General features: G+C 36.3%; 2 protein-coding genes across 2 annotated transcripts; both read right to left on the minus strand.

Annotated features, from left to right (window-relative positions):
- Positions 1–1,055: 1,055 nt before the first annotated feature.
- Positions 1,056–10,921, minus strand: LOC130720259 (tRNA nucleotidyltransferase cca2-like). The gene is made up of 15 exons (XM_057570887.1): positions 10,589–10,921; positions 10,376–10,512; positions 9,551–9,668; positions 9,195–9,250; positions 8,578–8,627; positions 8,398–8,496; positions 8,175–8,284; positions 7,900–8,027; positions 5,663–5,741; positions 4,329–4,412; positions 3,549–3,611; positions 3,285–3,429; positions 2,462–2,620; positions 1,663–1,757; positions 1,056–1,562 (listed from the first exon to the last, which is right to left on the minus strand). The coding sequence occupies exons 1-15, from the start codon at positions 10,889–10,891 to the stop codon at positions 1,458–1,460; spliced, it is 1,731 nt and encodes a 576-aa protein (XP_057426870.1). The 5' UTR covers positions 10,892–10,921; the 3' UTR covers positions 1,056–1,457.
- Positions 10,922–14,431: 3,510 nt separating this feature from the next.
- LOC130718937 (alpha-(1,4)-fucosyltransferase) lies at positions 14,432–17,989 on the minus strand. Its single transcript, XM_057569589.1, has 3 exons — positions 17,362–17,989; positions 15,411–15,584; positions 14,432–15,330 (listed from the first exon to the last, which is right to left on the minus strand). The coding sequence occupies exons 1-3, from the start codon at positions 17,851–17,853 to the stop codon at positions 14,764–14,766; spliced, it is 1,233 nt and encodes a 410-aa protein (XP_057425572.1). The 5' UTR covers positions 17,854–17,989; the 3' UTR covers positions 14,432–14,763.
- Between the last annotated feature and the right edge of the window lie 320 nt (positions 17,990–18,309).

Genomic DNA, 18,309 nt, shown 5'->3' on the forward strand with positions numbered 1-18,309 from the left:
ACACATGGACCTGCTAATATTTTGAAACAAAACTAGGCTAACATAGATCTATATTTCTAGGAGTAGTTTGAATTTTCAATTTTAATTTATCTTATAGATATATGATATTTTGTTGCTAGGTTTGTTTAACAAAATATCTTTCAAGTGGTGGTAGGAGCTGAGGGACATATGGATTGGGTATGCGGAGATTCAATGATCGATTCCTGGCATGTGTAATTTATCTTTCTGATGTAAAAAAAAAAACAAAAGATCATATTTATAACATGAATTAAATCGGATTATTTTGTTAATAGGTTTGTTGAGTATAAGATTTTTGATTTTTAAATTTTGATTATTATTGTATATATAAACAGCAACATTCTTGTAACACTTAAATTTTGACATTAGATAAACTCAAACTTCTATATTGTATTAAATAAGCGCATAAGTAAACTCGTTTTTATTGAAGTTGAATGTAGCATGTGTTACTTTTGATTTCTTTATAAAAAAAAGTGTTCAATCACATGATTTAATGATTTCCTCTTATTCTTTATGTCATGTTTTAATTTCGCACCTTAAGCATTTGTTAGATTTAACTTGAGAGCGAAAACTATAATGTTTAAAGTCCGAACTAGAATTAATATGACTAGGAATAGAGTTACATTTATTAGTCATAGCACACCTAAATTTCTAGATAATCTTTCTTAATCAACTGAGTAATTCATGTCATGTCATGTCTCTTAAAGGGAGCCTTGACTCCATCACCAAAAGGTCTTCCTTTGATATGCATACTTCCGATCACTTCGCTCCATTGCTTAGGAGATCTCCATAATTGGTAACCATGTTGATCCCCTCCTTCTATGGCATCACCTCCTCTAGAGTTCTCCATCATGCTCTCAAGTCTAGAAATATCCTCTTCAAGACTAAATGAAGTATTATGGAGAATGGAATTGATACATCATTTTGATATTATCACAATACAAATGGTTGCTTTCCATTTTTTAAGGACGAAAAGTAGAAATGGTTACTTGATTCCTGATTGTAAAACATCTACAAGTTCCAAGTGAGGCAATGAGTGCTTAACGACCCAGAAAAAGAGTAATGTTGTATTTAATCTTATCTTTTAAAAAAGGTAGTACTTGACAGTATAAGAATATAATTACTTTTGTTTTTTGACAGGAAGGAATATAATTACTTAATTATATTAAAATAGGCCATGATATATATTCACATCCTTTTATTAAGAAGAATAAATAAAATAAATAATACTTCCCCAGATGCAAATTTACATCCCAAACGTGAGAAGGAACTGCCCTAGCCTTCATAGTGTTGTTAGTGATGTAATGATAAGCCAACGGTGTGTGATGTATTCCCAATATAATCACAGCCAACAGGCTAAGTCTCCTCCATCCAAGGCATAGGTGCTCTCTCAATCCTTAACAAGGTAAGGAATAGACAATTCAACAACACAATCAACCTCACTCCAACTTTACACGTTTAGAATTGGCTTCTGTCAACCATTCAATGCATTCCTCTGCAGTTCCAGATGGATAGGCAAGTTGCCAAGCCATTGCTTTATCCAGCTGCAAGTGAAAATCACAAAAGACATGAATAAAAATCTCAAATTTCAAGGTGTTGGTGTGCACGCCTGTGAGTGAAAATGAGGGAAGCAGAATGACTTACCCACTCCTTAACAAGTGGTCCTCCTTTAACCTGTAGAGTATTCATAACATCTTTCCCATTGATCAATTGTTTTGCATCCCATACTTCATCAAGGCCTGCTCAACCAAAATGTGTTAATAAAAAAGTAGCTTTAGGCCTAGTAAACTACATGCATACCACCAGCACTCAGTTCTTGTCAAAGAAAACGCATTTGTGTCCTATATAGCAATCAATTTTGTCCTTTTCTTTTACTTTTGATTTTTCTTCACGTTTCTAAGTTTCTAATCCAAAACTACACTTTTTACCAAAACATGGTTCATTGATATTCACAGAGAAATGAAATTGCCACTAATTCAAACAGTTGCGTGCTAGCAGCATCTGAGAGCATTGTCACATGATCACAGAATGTGAACTCCCAATCACTTTCACCTTAACCAACTCATTTAGGCTCTCTTATTTCAGTTTTGAGTTCTTAATGGGACTGCACTGCTAGTGCAAACAAAGCTTTCCTACATCAGTAAAGCATCCCAAAAGGAAGGAATGAATGATCACAAGCCAAACTGAGCATTCAATTATTTAGATCAAAGAAACACAATGACAAGTTTAGATATAATAGAAAAAACAAATGTAAACTTCAAATTTTCAGCAACATAGGATCATTGGCATGAATAAGGCTGACAGAACAACTAGAAGGTGCAGTAGACAAAAATGCTACAGACACTTGACTTACTCAAACAATATAAGGCACCACAAAAGCAAGTAGTAGAACTACAAATTAAAATATATTCTCATACAAGGGACAGAAAGCATATAAGCTCACCTAGTTTGATTATAGAATTCTCCACAGTACTAAACAGATCTCTTCGTTTGCACAACTGTGAGTACTCGTCCTCAGTGTCATTTATGTCAATGGGATGTACTATTGTCGACATTAACAGTGCAACTCGCCAATAATGTTTGATCTCTCTTAAGAGAAACCCTAAATAAATAATATATAAGAAGAGCTCAGCCATATCAGATAGAAGTTATTAGCAAAATTGTACAAAAACACATTATTTTTGAAACATTTTATATAAGCAGAAGCTATTTTTCGCGTTTGATTACAATTATTAAAAAAAACTTACTTTATAAGGAAGTTATAGATACAACCTTTTTTCATATTCTTAATTTTTTCAAAGGCACAAATAAACAGACTTTATTAGTGATATTTTTAAAATAAAAGTTAAAATAGATCAAACAAGCAGATTCTTAGACCTCATAATATAAGGAAATCCCAAATCTTTTTTTTGTTTTGTTTTATTGATGCAATGTTACGTAGTCAAGTGGCTTAAAAAACATTTGATTATGTAACAGGCCAAGTTTTGCTCGTGCCTTTACCAAAGCAAAAAATCAACACAGGAAAAATCTGACTGCAAAATGAATTAAGGGGAGTGCAACAGCAACTCATCCCACTTTCCACTAGAAAGACAATAATTTAATCAAAACTACGATATATGGAATCACGATAAACTTCAGTCTACAGCATAATGTCAAGTTGAAAAGGCTATAATTTTAGAATAAAGTCAAAATTATATTTAAGCTACGAGAAACAGCACACGTGACACGACCAATGCTACCAAGGTAGCACAGCAGAAAAGCTGTACCTGTTAGTACCCGGACTCTAGAAGAGACAGGGACATCGGTCACGTGTCGCATCCAATCATGATCAATAACTTGGATATCTTCACCAGATACTAGATAAGGAATCAGCAACGAGAGTTTATATGATGCTCGGTATAAATCAAGAACCTGGATTTTGATGAAAAATTACAAACAAATTAACCAACATAAGGAACACATATCAACCACTCACATTATATGTTATAATGTATTCATTTGGATTTTACTCAGGCTAAAAGGAAACTGACCGTTTCTGCATCTTTAGCTTTTCGTTTGAGAGACTCGCGGATAATGTGATTGACAACTGGAATCTACAATTCAGAAACACATATTAGGCTATTTAGCCATGTCATTTAAAATAATAACCACAAGATTAGACGCAAAGCATAATGATGATACATCATACACCCCATTAGAGACATGCAGCACATATAGTTGTCTCTATTGTCTATTCTCTAGGGGTAGAATTGAGCTAAGGGCCTTTTTGTAAGACAACAGATCTAATTAGCTTTAAAAATTAGAATACTAAATGATAACATGCAGCAAAACATTTAGCATTTTAAAAAACTTAAATTTAGGATACCAAGGGCCTTTTTGCAAGACTACAGATCTAAATAGCTTTACAAATTAGAATACTAAATCATGATATAAAATTTCAATTGTATTCATTATGTTTTTTGATATGTTGAGCTCGCTTTTTTTTGGATCAACATTTATCTTGAGCTCGCTTGGAGGTTTTCTACGGAACAATATTTGGCATTCAATCTCAGCTTGATTATGTAATTATCATATCAAACTCGAGCTCAATATAGTTAAGCTTTGAATTGAATCGAGCTATTGCTGCCTCTATTATCTAGTAGCTAGTTTTGATTGCCATCCCTAGTTGTTGCTGTAGCCACCAACAACTCAAGTTGAAAATCTAATATAAATATTGTGCTAGATGTGTCAATTCAAAGCATACATACGTGTCTCAAACTCAATGCACTTGCAGCTCAATAATGCAAAATTAAAAGGAATAAGTATCTTACCTTCTTATTTTTCTTTTCTCTGTAAGTCGTATTTCTAAGTGGGAGAAACAAAGCAGCATATAGTGCTAATCGTTTCTGTTCAGCCTAAAATATACAGAGAAAATCGTGTATTAGTCCGGACATAAGAGGCCAAAAAAACCTAAATTGGAATAAATAAATAAATAGGGTTAAATATGTTTTGGGTCTTTGACTTTACACCAAAATCTAAAATAGTCCCTGAAAAATAAAATTCTCTTTTTTAATCCCTGACATATTTTGTTTGATAGAAAAAAGTCCCTGTGATGTAATATTGCTTATTTGGCATTTTAACTAATCAAAAAAATATTTCCACATGTATCTTCATTAACCCTAGTCATCTTACACCTTTTAAAATCAGTTTTGGTCCTTGGAAAATCAATTTAATCCCCAATTTGAGAAACTTGAACCCTAATGCTCAATTGCAAAAGCTGCGTTCAAGCTTTGGTTCTGTTCACCTACTGATATGAATACTGACTTCTAAGGATTTCATTCGTGACAAAGGAATCATGGGTGGGATATAAATGCTATAGGCTGTTCATCATTCATTAACATAGGCTGTTGTAGGGGATGAGGGACACTGTGTTGGGATGTGTAGAATGAATGTCATAGCCTCCTAGATAAGTAACTGTCATGCTAGCAACTGTGCAATCCTATTTCTTTTTTCTCTTAATAATGTCTTTTTCTAGGTATAGGGTTGAAGTAGTACTTTCAATTTAATAAAATTTTGGCTTACAAAAAAAACTTGGTTCAGTTCATGAGAGGTGAAGAAGAAGAAGAGTTCTGGTTTGTGAGAAGAGATGAGAAGCAGTTCTGGTGCAGCTGGGTAAATTATTATTGAATATTGTAAACCCCTTTGCTACACTTAAAAATATATATGATTCTGTTGTGAATATAAAGCTATGCTCGTGATACTAGACACCACATACCTTTTCCTTCTCTTCTACGCTTCTCACGAATCTGCAATTGAGCATATTAGGGTTCATGTTTCTCAAATTAGGGATTAAATTGATTTCCCAAGGACCAAAACTGATTTTAAAAGGGTGTATGATGACTGGGTTTAATGAAGATACATATGGAAATACTTTCTGATTAATTATAATGCCAAATAAGCAATATTAGGGACTTTTTTCTATCAAACAAAATTTGTCAGGGATTAACAAGGAGGATTTTATTTTTCAGGGACTATTTTAGATTCCAGTGTATAAGTCAAGGACCCAAAACATATTTAACCCTTTACCCAGATAAATATAACCACGCAACTGTAATAAGAATAAATGAAACAAAGAAATACATTTATTTAAATGCAAAAAGCTTACCTCTTTTTTTACTGTAAAGAATGACTCTCCAAGTAAACGGATAAGGTTCCATGCAGTATCCAAGTAAGAAATGCAAAGACTGGATAGATGGAAAGAATTAACTGATAAGCATCACCGACAGAATATCTACATCTCCATAGAAGAGAATAGTCATAAGCAAAATAAAATACTAAGCATGATAACAGGGGTTAGGTAAAGACAGAAGAAAAATGAGAAAGGAGGCTCTCGATAGTCAATAACACCAGATTCTCGGCTGATTCAACATGTTCTCTATCATCAGTTCAGAGATAAATTGGTTTCTAGGGTTAAAAAGGTTCCCCATCTTCCAGCCGGTCCACCCTATTTTGATGACAATGATTCTAACTACATAGGTGAATGATTTTGCATGATTGGGGTTGGACATTCACACTATTAGTACAGAAAAATCATAGCTATTTGAATTTGGAGAGAGAGAGACATTTCAGAATGGTTTTTCAAAAACTATTATCAAACTCTCATTTATAAAAATGCACAAAGACACCAATGAAATGTTTAATATACCGTAATTAAACTTTAACATGGTTAGTCAGAGAATGACAAGGAAATTGAAGTCTGTGAACTGATTTCATCCACCCTAATATTTATCTTCACAGAGTAATGATATCAGGCCATGAAACTACCATCCTAAACTCCAAACATCTTTGATGCCTTCCATAATCAAGATAAGATATCTATTTTCTTCGAAACTTCAGCCGTCATCATCAAATAAGGATCTGTACAATCTTATATAAGCCAGCCCAAACAATGTCTTATATCCACATTCCACAGGTTTCTTTGGTCTTCAGCACTTCATTTTACTCTCTAAGCCATGTTTTAACTTCACTAAAGTTAATTTCACTCTAAGACGCAGACTACATGGAAATCAAGATTTTTAAATTATATCCGATTTTCTGATCTAGCTACATTATACACTATTGTATATTAGCGTTAAAACATGACCTTTAGAAACTTTAGCTAATGATCAAGTGCTGGGTATCAAATCAGGTCAATGCTTCTGAAGTATAATCACGTGAATGCATCTCATCCAAATTTATGGTTTTCATCTTTTTCCTCTTCAGAAGGTTTGGTCTTGATCAAGTTACTATATATTGGCTTAATAAAAATATCCATATTGTATGGAAGGCATAGTTATCAATCCCGGATAGCGGCCACCCCCAAAACTACTATAGCGGGATAGCGCATAGTGGGCTGGCCACTATATCGAAAGTTCTTATATATATTATATAATTTATACTACATAAATATAAATGTTGCAAAGGCAAATACCTAAGTGAGGATTTTAGTAAGTTTAAGCCTTAAAATAAAGGCAAAATAGCTTAAGAAAATAAGAGACAGAAGAAGATAAGGATGAAGGAGAGGTGAGAGGACATGACCTAAAACTTGTAGAACAGTTGAGATAACAAAGAAAAATTGCACCAGAATATGAAAGATGAAAAACAGAGACTGGGGCATAAAGAACAAATCATGTGACTGTAAACTCAGAAAGAGGAACAGAGCACAAAGAAGAAAAGAATAGAGCCAGACTGAAAAAAGAAGGGTTTGGCCAGAATACATAGGGCTTGGCCGGAAGGAACAATGGGTCGCAAGGTAACCATAGTTTTCTCAAAAGACTTTTGATACCTTCGGACCATGAGACAATTAGTGAGTGCATGCCAGACTAGCTCTTCGAAGGCTTTTAAAACTTTTGACCGCCTTTTTTACTCTGAATTTTCGGGTTTTCAGGTTTCATCTGCAGTTGCGGTACAACAGCACATGAAAGCCTGCACTTTCCGCAGATATAGTGAACTGCAACACAATGGAAGCCTCCGTAGTAGCACAGGGCCGCGGCACAACAGTGCAATGGCACCACTACTGCGCGCTATGGATAACTATGATTGAAGGCTTCAATAATTTTAACTTGTCAGACAAAAAAAGGAGAGAAAATAAGATAAACCTTCAGTCTGTGTGATTGCATTTGTACACATCAAAAGGTATACTGTTTCAAATGTGAAATTCATCACAAATATCTATGATTGCTATCAGTTCACAAATTACTTTTTGTTTTCTAACAAAGAAGCAACCTTATCCAGCTAACTCTTATACTGCAGAAGATGTGAATGTGAGTATTATTTATAAATGGATTTGCAATCATGCGGCTCATTTTAACCCACCAAGAAACAGTTTATGAATTTATCTATGGGTGAGTGATAGCGTAATACCTTTCACATCCATCTGGAATGGCAGGTACAGACTCAGGAGGAAGACTGAATACTATCCAAAATATTGTCAGCTCAGAAATATAAGTCATTGCTTTAACAGGTTGATTTCCAGATATCATAAGATCAATCTGCAAACAATGACATAAATGTAAGAGCATAAACGGCTACATTTTCAGTATAGACAAAAATAGTATGAGCAATTTCCCCAAGCCCCAATAGCATTTTATCATTCTAAGCTCTATGTCTACAGAAGGAATGGAAGAGTTAGAGCATACCTCTGTTCCAATGCGCTCTCTGCTAATTTTAGCAGCTAGAGCATCTTTCACATCATCACATGCAGCAGCTACTTTCAGATCTTCATCAAGAGTAAAGTCAAATCTAGCACCTAAATAAAAAATTATATCTTCAATATAGCAGGAAAATAAGTTCAAATCATCAAAAAAAGGAATAGAACAAAAGGTTCAAAGGATACACGAATCATGAAAAACTAAAACATACAAAACCGAATGGCTCGAAGAACTCGTAACGGGTCATCAAGAAATGTGGACTTTGGAGGTAAAGGAGTAACTATCTTTCCAGACTTAAGGTCTGAAATCCCTGCAAATTGCCAAAGAGATTGGACTGAGAAACAAGTAGCTTTCAAATAATCGTTGTTTGGGAAATAAGATCCTTTCTTACCTCTCTTAGTGAAATCTTCAACTAATTTAGTGTTGATATTGTAGAATAAGCTGTCAAGCACAAATAAATTGTTTCGTGAAACTATCACCACAAATGTGTGCAAAAGCAGGTGAATAGTAGAGAATACTCAAACCAGCAAGTTAGCATCAAGAATAACAAAAGCATTTTCCTAGTAGGTAGGGTCAGGTATATGCATCAAATAACGTCATGAAGTCCTATAAAAAATAATGTCTAAAGACAAACTATTTAAATAAAAATTCTTCTTAATGGTTTGACCTATAGTTATACCAGATTTCCCTTTACCTCTAACTATTGGACTACCCTTCATTTGTTACTTGAACTTCGAGGGGTCTTCTCCACACGTGTTGAAATCACCAAAGATGAGATTCTACCATATTTTTCACAACAGGTACATCTCAAGTCTCAACTTTATCTTCCTAAAACTAACATATAGATAAAGAGAAATTGACCAGAGTATTTCTTAATTGTATCATTCCATGCACATAAACACTTGAAATGCTAAGCACACTCAATAAGTACAGAAAAACATTTTTTTTTTGTTTTAACTAATAATGCACACACACATACACACAAATAAAAGAAGTACAGAAAAATACCTGTTAATTGTCAAATCCCTCCTATATGCATCCTCTTCCGGTGTGCCAAATGATTGCTGTTAGATATGAAGTGAACTTAATTATGTAGAATTTGAGTAAGATACTGAGATGTAGGAAGGGGGCTATTCCAAATGGAAGATAGAATACATATTCATCACTTTGCTTTTTTATGCATGTAAATTAATAATGAGAACACATGCATGTTGTTCTTACTTAAAGGAAAATAGCAAAGCATCTCATATGACCAAAAAGGAAAAAGGAAACCTAATAAAATAAATTCTTAGCCAGTAGCAAATTTGCTAGTCCAGCATAACGAGTACACCAGTACTAAACCAGAAGACTGAACAATTATATACCTTAGAAGGAATGCGGCTATTCTCAGTGTATTCTTCACTCCTTAGGTTAACGAAATCAATCTCTTGACCAAACAGAGACATCCTTGCTGTTTCCAAATGTTTGGACTGGTCAGGGTTGCTGAAAAAATAATAATTAAATATAAATAATGTTCTATGAAAAAGATAAAAAATGCAACCAAAACATAAAATTGAATGCATGTATTTCCAGTTGCAATGTTATGAGAAAAGGAATGTATGTATGCCCTCAACGCACTAAACAAGGAGACAACTTTGAGAGTAGAAGTTAACAGTGAGACCCCAAATCACCCAACCTAATAGCTGCAAGAGCAACCACCAAAAAAATAAAATCCTAATATCATCAAAAGAATCGCTTTATTTCATTTATTTACTTCGTTGTTCCAAACTCTTCACTAAATGACATTTTTTTTTGTTTCCCAAGGTATTCCCACAGCCGGAAGCCACTCTGAGATCATGTTAAGTGGGTAGGTTCGCCCCACAAATGTTCCTCCATTCACCCCGCCTTGGGATCGAACCTGGACTAGATGCTTAAGGAGCTCAACTATATACTAGGGGCCCGTTTGGGAAAACAGCTTAATTAAGCGCTTATGACCATAAGCGACCATAAGTGCTTATTCATAAGCTATTTTAAAATTTTTATTAAAATAAATTGAAAATAAGTTATATATAAGCATGAGCTCTTTTTCATAAGCTATCAAGCTATTCTGGGTAGCTTATGAAAATAAGCTCAAAACAGCTTATGGTAGGTCATAAGCTGTTTTCAATAAGCTCTCTCAAACACTTGCACAAGCGCTGGGTGAAAGATACCTCTCAATAACATGGACTCCCTTTACATCTTCTTCTTTGCCGAAGGACAAGGAGTACTCCCTAACCTTATCCGCGAACTCAGTACCCATCATATTGTCAATAGCGATATCAATGTCCTTGCATTCTTTCCCCAGAAGCTGCAAAACATGAAAAAAACAATGAATTAGGGCTAGGCAGTTAAACTGACAGAGGTTTTCGTGCTGCAGTGCAAACCTTGTCGCGAACCCAGCCGCCGGCGACTCGGAGCTGAGTGTCGAGGTGGAAGTGGCTGAGGGTTTTGCGGAGGCGATCGAAGATTTCCTCCTCCTTGAGGGAGGGTTCGATACCGTCGCGAACGTGCAGGTGGGTAGACATTGGTGCGCAAGCGGAGCACCGAAACGACGGCGTAGGGGCTGCTCGTAGGAGAACAAGGGTTTTGGCGGGAGGTTGAAGAAGAAGGGTTCGTGGTGTATGTGCGAAGGAATTGGGTTTGGGTTTAGGAGGCACTAGAAGAAGAGTTTTGAAAGCAAGTCTCATAATAGTATAAGTGCCAGACTCACACTCAAACCTCTTAACATCATCTTCAATAGGGAAAACCTCAAAAGTTATTTTAAAAAAAGTTATTTAAATAGCTTTTTTTAGGGTTCTTATGATTATCATAATTTCAATTCTAAGTCGATTATTATTAATTGTATATATTTAAGTAGCATTAGTCTTGTTTATATATTTACTTGATTTGGTTTAGTGTGTTGAGTTTGACTTTTAACTAAGTAGGTTTTCGAAAATGCATTAGTCGATTATTATTAACGGTATATATTTAAGATCTCTTTACTTTTTTCTTAGAGAGAGAAATTTTATTGAAATTCACTAAATATTAAGGACACCCTCCTCAAGTAGGTTACATAAATAAGATCTCAGTACTAAAGACAGCAACAATACACACCACTAAATGAGATCTTTTCATAGCCTTTCTTGTAGCCTTTGGAGATGCAGTAGTCATTGCATTTTCCAGGCCAGTTATCTTTTATGCAAACTTCAGCATTCTGTGACTTCTCATAACTCATCGCTAGTCCTGAACCAAGAATAAAGTTAATAAAAAAAAATTGACAACAAGAGATTTATGGTGTGTTTCTCGTGAGTATGAATTCATTAAATTATAAATTTCCACTTATCTCGTGAATTGTAAGGCAACTTCCGCAACTAAAATTTAGAAACATAAAAAATTCTTCAAAATAAAATTTTATTGAATCCTTGTTATCTAAACTTTTTATTATTTAACCAATATACAATTTCGTTAAAAGAGTATATCATATTCAACTTTTACTTCGTTATTTTTTTTTTATAACAATGAAACATGAAATCAAATAAATATTTTACCTGATATCAGAATCAAAGAAAGGCATAAAACCAAGAGATGAGGTGAATAAATGTGCGTAGCCATTTTGAAGGATTTCAACTTCTATTGTTTTTTATCATAGGATGGGGAGACTAATATGTCTTGCTCATGATATATAAGGAATCATATATAAGATGACTTTTTACGGAGAAGGTAAAAATTAGATTTTTAAATAAATTAAATATTTTCGTATATTTTTTAATATATTATATATATGCTATTATATTATATTATATTATATTATATTATATTATATTATGTATAATATATTATATTACTTTTTAATGTATTATAATATAATATTTTTTATAATATAATACATTTTAAATATAGTTAGTTATGTTTTTTTTGAAAGTAAACTGCAATTCTATTAAATGCCAATTGGCTCCAGAAGAGTTACATCAGAAATAATGAAAGGAAGCGGCATCAGGAACCTCTTCAACCCATACAAAACCAGCATAGGTTGCAGCGTTCCTAGCCAAAAAGTCCGCAACAGTGTTACCCGTGCGTCTAACAAAACTAAGATTAACATAATCAAACGCAGAAACTAATAAACGGCAATCTGAAATAATAGAACTAAGATATGATCTGCCGGCCTCCCTCGCTTTCCAAGCCTTGAAAAGTTGTAGACAATCAGTTTCCAGTAAGATCCGGCGAAATCCTAAACCAATAGCCAATTGCATAGTCCACCTCATGCTCACGGCCTCCGCCAGCAAGGGAGAAATAATAGAGAGAGGATAGGAGCAAGCTGCTGCCATAACTTCTCCCTCGCTATTCCTCGCCACCATGCCCATCCCAACTAGACCATCAACAAGGAAAGATGCATCAAAATTGCATTTTATAATACTTGGACCAGGTCTCCTCCAACGCGCAGGGAAAGCCACTGCTGGTGCACTAGCTTGGTCGCGAACCTGGACCTCCTCCATGAGATCACGCGCACGTCCAAGGACAGCTTCCGTGATCACCTCTCGCTGCTGAAAGCATTTCTGATTCCGTGCTTCCCAAAGAGCATAGACAATCGACTGAGCCATGGCAGCAACCTCGTCGTCACCAAGCTGAATCACGGCCCTCCAAAACTCTCGGAACGACGAAAAAGAGTCCCCCCTCACACCAATTTGAGACGCGAACCACACTCTCTTCGCTGTTGGGCAAAGCAAAAAGAGATGATCCTCATGTTCCATCGCTGAAGCACAGAAGTTGCACCTGGGATCAACGTCAACACGGCGATGAAACAAACGCTCGTTCAGCGGCAAGTACCCAGAAATCGCACGCCAACAAGTCTCTTTGCACCGGGGCAAGGCTCTAGTTGCCCAGAAATCCTTCCAAAACCTTGGCTCCATTTTGTACGAAGACGAGGACGTCGCTTGGTCTCTAGCAATCAACTTCCGCATGAAATTATAGCCTCCCTTGGACGTGTACTGTCCATCAGTGGAGTCAGGCCAACATAAGGCATCCATGCCCCCATGCATCCCTAGAGGAATTGATAAGATTCTATCCGCGGAACTTGGGTTAAAGACCATTTCAATCAAGTCTTGCTTCCAACAATTGTTGGCAGGGTCAATAAGAGATGACACATAAATTAAATTATACTCGTCAACCAAATCTTGGCGGCAAACAAGGGTAGCTTCTCCCGGTACCCAATTGTCCGTCCATATGTTAACCGTGGACCCATCACCTATCCTCCAAATCCCTCCTCGCTCATACATCCAAGCCGTTTTCAGGATACTCGTCCATGTATAGCTTGGACGATAACCTTTTTTAGCCTCACGCATGGAGCAGGTATTAAAATAAACTCCTTTATATACTCTAGCAACCAAGCTCTCTGGGCGAGTATAGATACGCCACCAATTTTTTGCCACCAAGGCCATATTAAAAGATTTGAAATCTCGGAAGCCTAGGCCTCCCTCTGCTTTACTTTTGCTCAAGTTCTCCCACTTTGTCCAATGAAGGCCACGTTTAGTAGGATCCCCACCCCAATAGAATCGAGCTATCATACTGTCAATATCTGCACAAATAGCATCAGGTAAAATAAAACACGACATAACATAGCAGGGAATAGCCTGGGCTACTGACTTAATCAGAACCTCACGCCCAACTCTCGAAAGGATTTTTTCTTTCCAGCCTTTAAATTTTTTCCAGACTCTATCTTTGACAAAATTGAAAATGTGGGTTTTTGACTTACCAATAATAGTCGACAAACCCAAATATCTGTCACAGCTTTCCACCGCCTTTACCCCCAATAGCTGTTCAAGCTCTTGATACTATAGAATGTACCTTTTCATAAGATTTTTTTTTGAACTCGTTCCTTTTCATAAGATGAATCCACGTTTTTTTTCCACGTAAATGACTATCCTTGGCTTTGGGGATCAGATTGTTAAAATAATTTTTTTTAATGACTCTTATAAAAAAAATACTCAGAAAATTGAGCTTTGATATCCCAAATTTCTTTTATTCTTTATTTTTCTTAATTTATGAATTGCTCGCTTGGTTAGGAATAATTCATCTTACCAAGCACAGGGAGAGCACCTCATCACAATTAGAGCATCTTTAGTCACGTTAAGTGTGTTTATCTTTCGTTTGTCTAGATGCAAACGGAAACACAGTTGATTTAACCAAGTTGACTTAAATGTAAACCAATTTAGAATTCAACGAAAATTCAAACACATACTAAACATTAAGCATTATGCGGGAGAGGATAGTCATCGCAAGTTGACATATTCACTGTGTTTTATAAAAAATTATACATCATCAACAATTAACTACAGTGTAAGTGAAGATACAATCAAAAACTTTATATCAGAAAAAAAGGGTAAAAAATTAGAAAAAGAAAAATGGAATGATCCTAACCTTTTCAATCATATGAGCTAAGCTCTGATTTTGTTTCCTTTCTTGACCGAAAGCAAATTAGCTCAGTGGAACAATCAGTGTGCCTCTATACAAGTTGCACCCTATATGCAATCTGTTTATCTCTCTGCAAAGCAAGCAGGGCTATAAATTCAACGAAAAACTCAACCTAGCTCCTAGCATTTCTTCCACCTTTTCTGCTAACAGCCTCACATAACCGGCATGGCAATGTGTCAAGGCTCATTGCTCTGGTTTTTCCGTAGTTACCAAGTACACCACACCTTCTCCAAGCATGATATTCTGCATATGCCACTGGGTCATTAGCCACGGCCTTCACGTGTGAAGCCAGTTCTTCCAAAGACCTGAATTTCGTACCATCTATGATTGAATGCGGAGGAACAAAATCCATGACGTTTGGTGCACCAAAATAGATAGGAATTGCACCCGAATCCAAGGCATAATATAACTTCTCCGTCACGTAACTCTCAGTAAAAGTGTTCTCTATCGCAAGAACGAACTTGTAGTGAGACATGGCACAATGCAAATGATCCCACCACTTTGGTTTAGCATTGGCATCTGTTGCACACTCAGGATAAAGAGAAAGAGCCATGTCTAGACCACCAACATTATTTAGGCACTTGCCAAATGAATGATGTGGCAGCAAGCGAAGGAGTTTCTTGGCAAGTTCATTCCTTTGAGGAAGACACCGTGATGAAGACCAATAAACAAGTATATCCTATAAATGATGAACTGGGTTAGGTTACTGTGAGTCCCTCTTTTGTAAACAGTCATTGAATATTTTCTTAAATTACTTACGCTGTCTTTGGTATTGGAGATGTGATAGTTTCGACCGTTGTGAAACAGAGAACCAGCATAGGTTGACTGTACATCATCTTCAGCATGATAACTAATATATATATCCTCTAGACCGGATCTCTTTCGGCCCGCTTCAAGATCCATGTAAGCACGAAGCGGTTCTCCCACACGTCTCTGAAATTCAAGAACAAAAAGCCATTAAAAAGTGCCCCAAGTGCAATGTAAATTACGAGCCAAGTCTTGAAAGCCTAACATGCATTTGGCAAGAACCATGCATGAGAAGCATTTTATAAGGGTAGACACTAGACAATAAATGCACCCTTGAGTACAAAATTAAGCAGATAGTGAGATTTTGAACAGTTCTAAAATAAGGAAGACATGTCAGAAGGAACAAATAATTGTGTCAAGCTAATAAACTCAGTATTGCCGGTGGATGTTGTCTCAAACTTATACATGTCTTGAGCTATATGAGGTAGTGCAGATATATGCAACATTCACATTGCCAAACAAACTTTGTTTTGTTTGAAGAAAAATGGACCCTACCACAAGCCCAAATCAGAATGAAGCTAATAACAGTAACACTTTAAGAAAACAAAGGGACATCATCACCAACTGATCCTTTTGCCATCTGTGATTGGTTAAGCTGTAAAAAATAAGAGCTTTATCTTGCCATGAAGCCCTGAATTGTACTGTGGTAGAGGTATAAACATGATGGAACAAATATGAAAAATGTGGCCCTTTGGCTGAAGAAATCTCTTAAAGAACGGACTCTTCTGCTATCCGTTACTGTTTTTACCTATATCAAGCATTTGAAATAAAATGCACTCTGCCACACACAGCCAGCCGAACTTTCTATAATTACTACCATAAAACATGATGAAGAAATGTTATCTATGGATCCTACCCTAGGATCAGCAAATAGTCCTGGCTCTGAGATATCTGTATCACATGATATGCTAATGCTAGCTTATTGGAAGTCCAATAAACCAGCACAGTTATTGGAAGTCCAATCAAATACATGATCCATTAACATAATCTTCACACACAGATCATTGTGCGGTTCCAAATAATATCTCCTCGCAAAAGCTGACAACAGAATGGTTGGAAAAACAATCTGCCCCACAAGCTATCATGACCAAGGGAGCAACCTTCCAAATAGCAACATTACCTCCTGGCTATTGACCAAGAATTAAAACAATGGAAGAGAAAAAAAAAATCTAGACTTGGGGTTTCGGTAACTGTTGGTGTACTGTCAGCAGCTTCCAATGACTAACACTCCTTGTACACCAAAAGTTCTCTCAATGCATCATATTTCATATATGACAACTAGGTTAAGTTATGATAAAATAACCTATTGATAAGGATGAACCTTTGTTCATCAAGTCTTCTCATAAATATTTAAAAACCAGAGTTAGTTTTTGTTACAAGAATTGACACCCAATGCAAGTTATGCAAAGTCAACAAGTTAAGTTCAGTCAGTATTTATGAACATATCCTTCTCAGCTAGCATGATGGCATGCTAGATGTCCTAGATCTAATCCAAGAACAAGCCTTCAGCAGGAACTTAAGATCATTGATGCCTAGTAACAAAATCCAAATAGATAATCGTCCAAAATCCTCATTGTCTACTGATTCAGCCATGACAACTTAAGCCAATCACAAAGCAGGGATCATAAATCAATCTCTCGGTCGTGGCAGAATAAGATCAACTTGATGATTCTGCCACAGCTGAGAGAAACACACCATCCATGTCCTTCCAAAACATGGTACTTTCAAGTTTCAACTCCAGAAGACCAACCATCATTGAAAAATCAAAGCATATCCAAATGCAGTTCATGAAAAAAACTAGCATACCATTTAACATTTCCATCTAATCTAATCAAACTAATGAAACAACAACATTTCCACCTAATCTAATCAAACTAATGAAACAATTCAACCAGAAATCTACCTGAATCGGAGGCGTTGTCGACTCAAACATCAAAGCATCAGGCTTATCTGCAAGAACCGGCGACTTGGTCCACAAACAGCTCAACCCACAACGGCAAGAGTACAAGTTATCCAAATTATCCGGAATCCAAGTCCACCCTTTGACCAAAACGCTAACATGCTTCATCGTCAACCCCCCACAAGCCGAATCACCGCCAATCTCTTGCAACGACACAACCTTCGACCCATTCAGGGAAACCCCATTTGGCTTCTCCCTGAACCGAGCGCAACCCACTTTCGAGTCCCACTTCCTAAACGCAGCCACCAGATCGGTAAACGGTACTGCGGCGGCTGCTCCGGTTTCCGGCGGCGTGAGGGAGTGGTTGATGGGTGGGAGAGGGGAGGAGACGGAAGGGAAGTGGAGGAAGCCGGAGAAGAAGAGGAGGAAGAAGGTGAAGGCGAGCATGATGGTGATGGTGATGGTGTTGATGGGTTTGGGAGGAGGTAGTAGCATGGTGGAGGGAGGAAACGGGTTTCTCTCTTCTAGAGAGAGAAAGTAGAGAGAGAAAACATGGAGGGTGGAGTGAGAGACGAAACCGAACCAGTTGGTTGTCTTCGTCTTCAGTTTGAAACAGTTTGGTAGAGTATGATAATACTTTTCAAAGGGGCTTTTGTCCTTAATCCTTTGTTTCTAAGTTAACTCTTATTGGGATTAATCCTTTGGAGCAGCTAAGATTACATTTAGAATATGTGACCTCTAATATGCATCACTCTTTTTAATCTGCTATAATAGGTTAATCCATCTTCTTATAAACAAATTTAATATATAACAAATTTTTTAGGGTTAAGGGTCATATTAGTCACTGTATTTGTAAAAGTGTTTAATTTTGGTCCCTTAGCTAAAAAATGACGATTAGTGACAGTTTTTTTACAGTTAGTGGCGATTTATAATATAGTTACTGGCGGTTTT

Source organism: Lotus japonicus, chromosome 5, assembly GCF_012489685.1.
Source record: "Lotus japonicus ecotype B-129 chromosome 5, LjGifu_v1.2".
In the NCBI taxonomy this organism is placed as follows: domain Eukaryota; kingdom Viridiplantae; phylum Streptophyta; class Magnoliopsida; order Fabales; family Fabaceae; genus Lotus; species Lotus japonicus.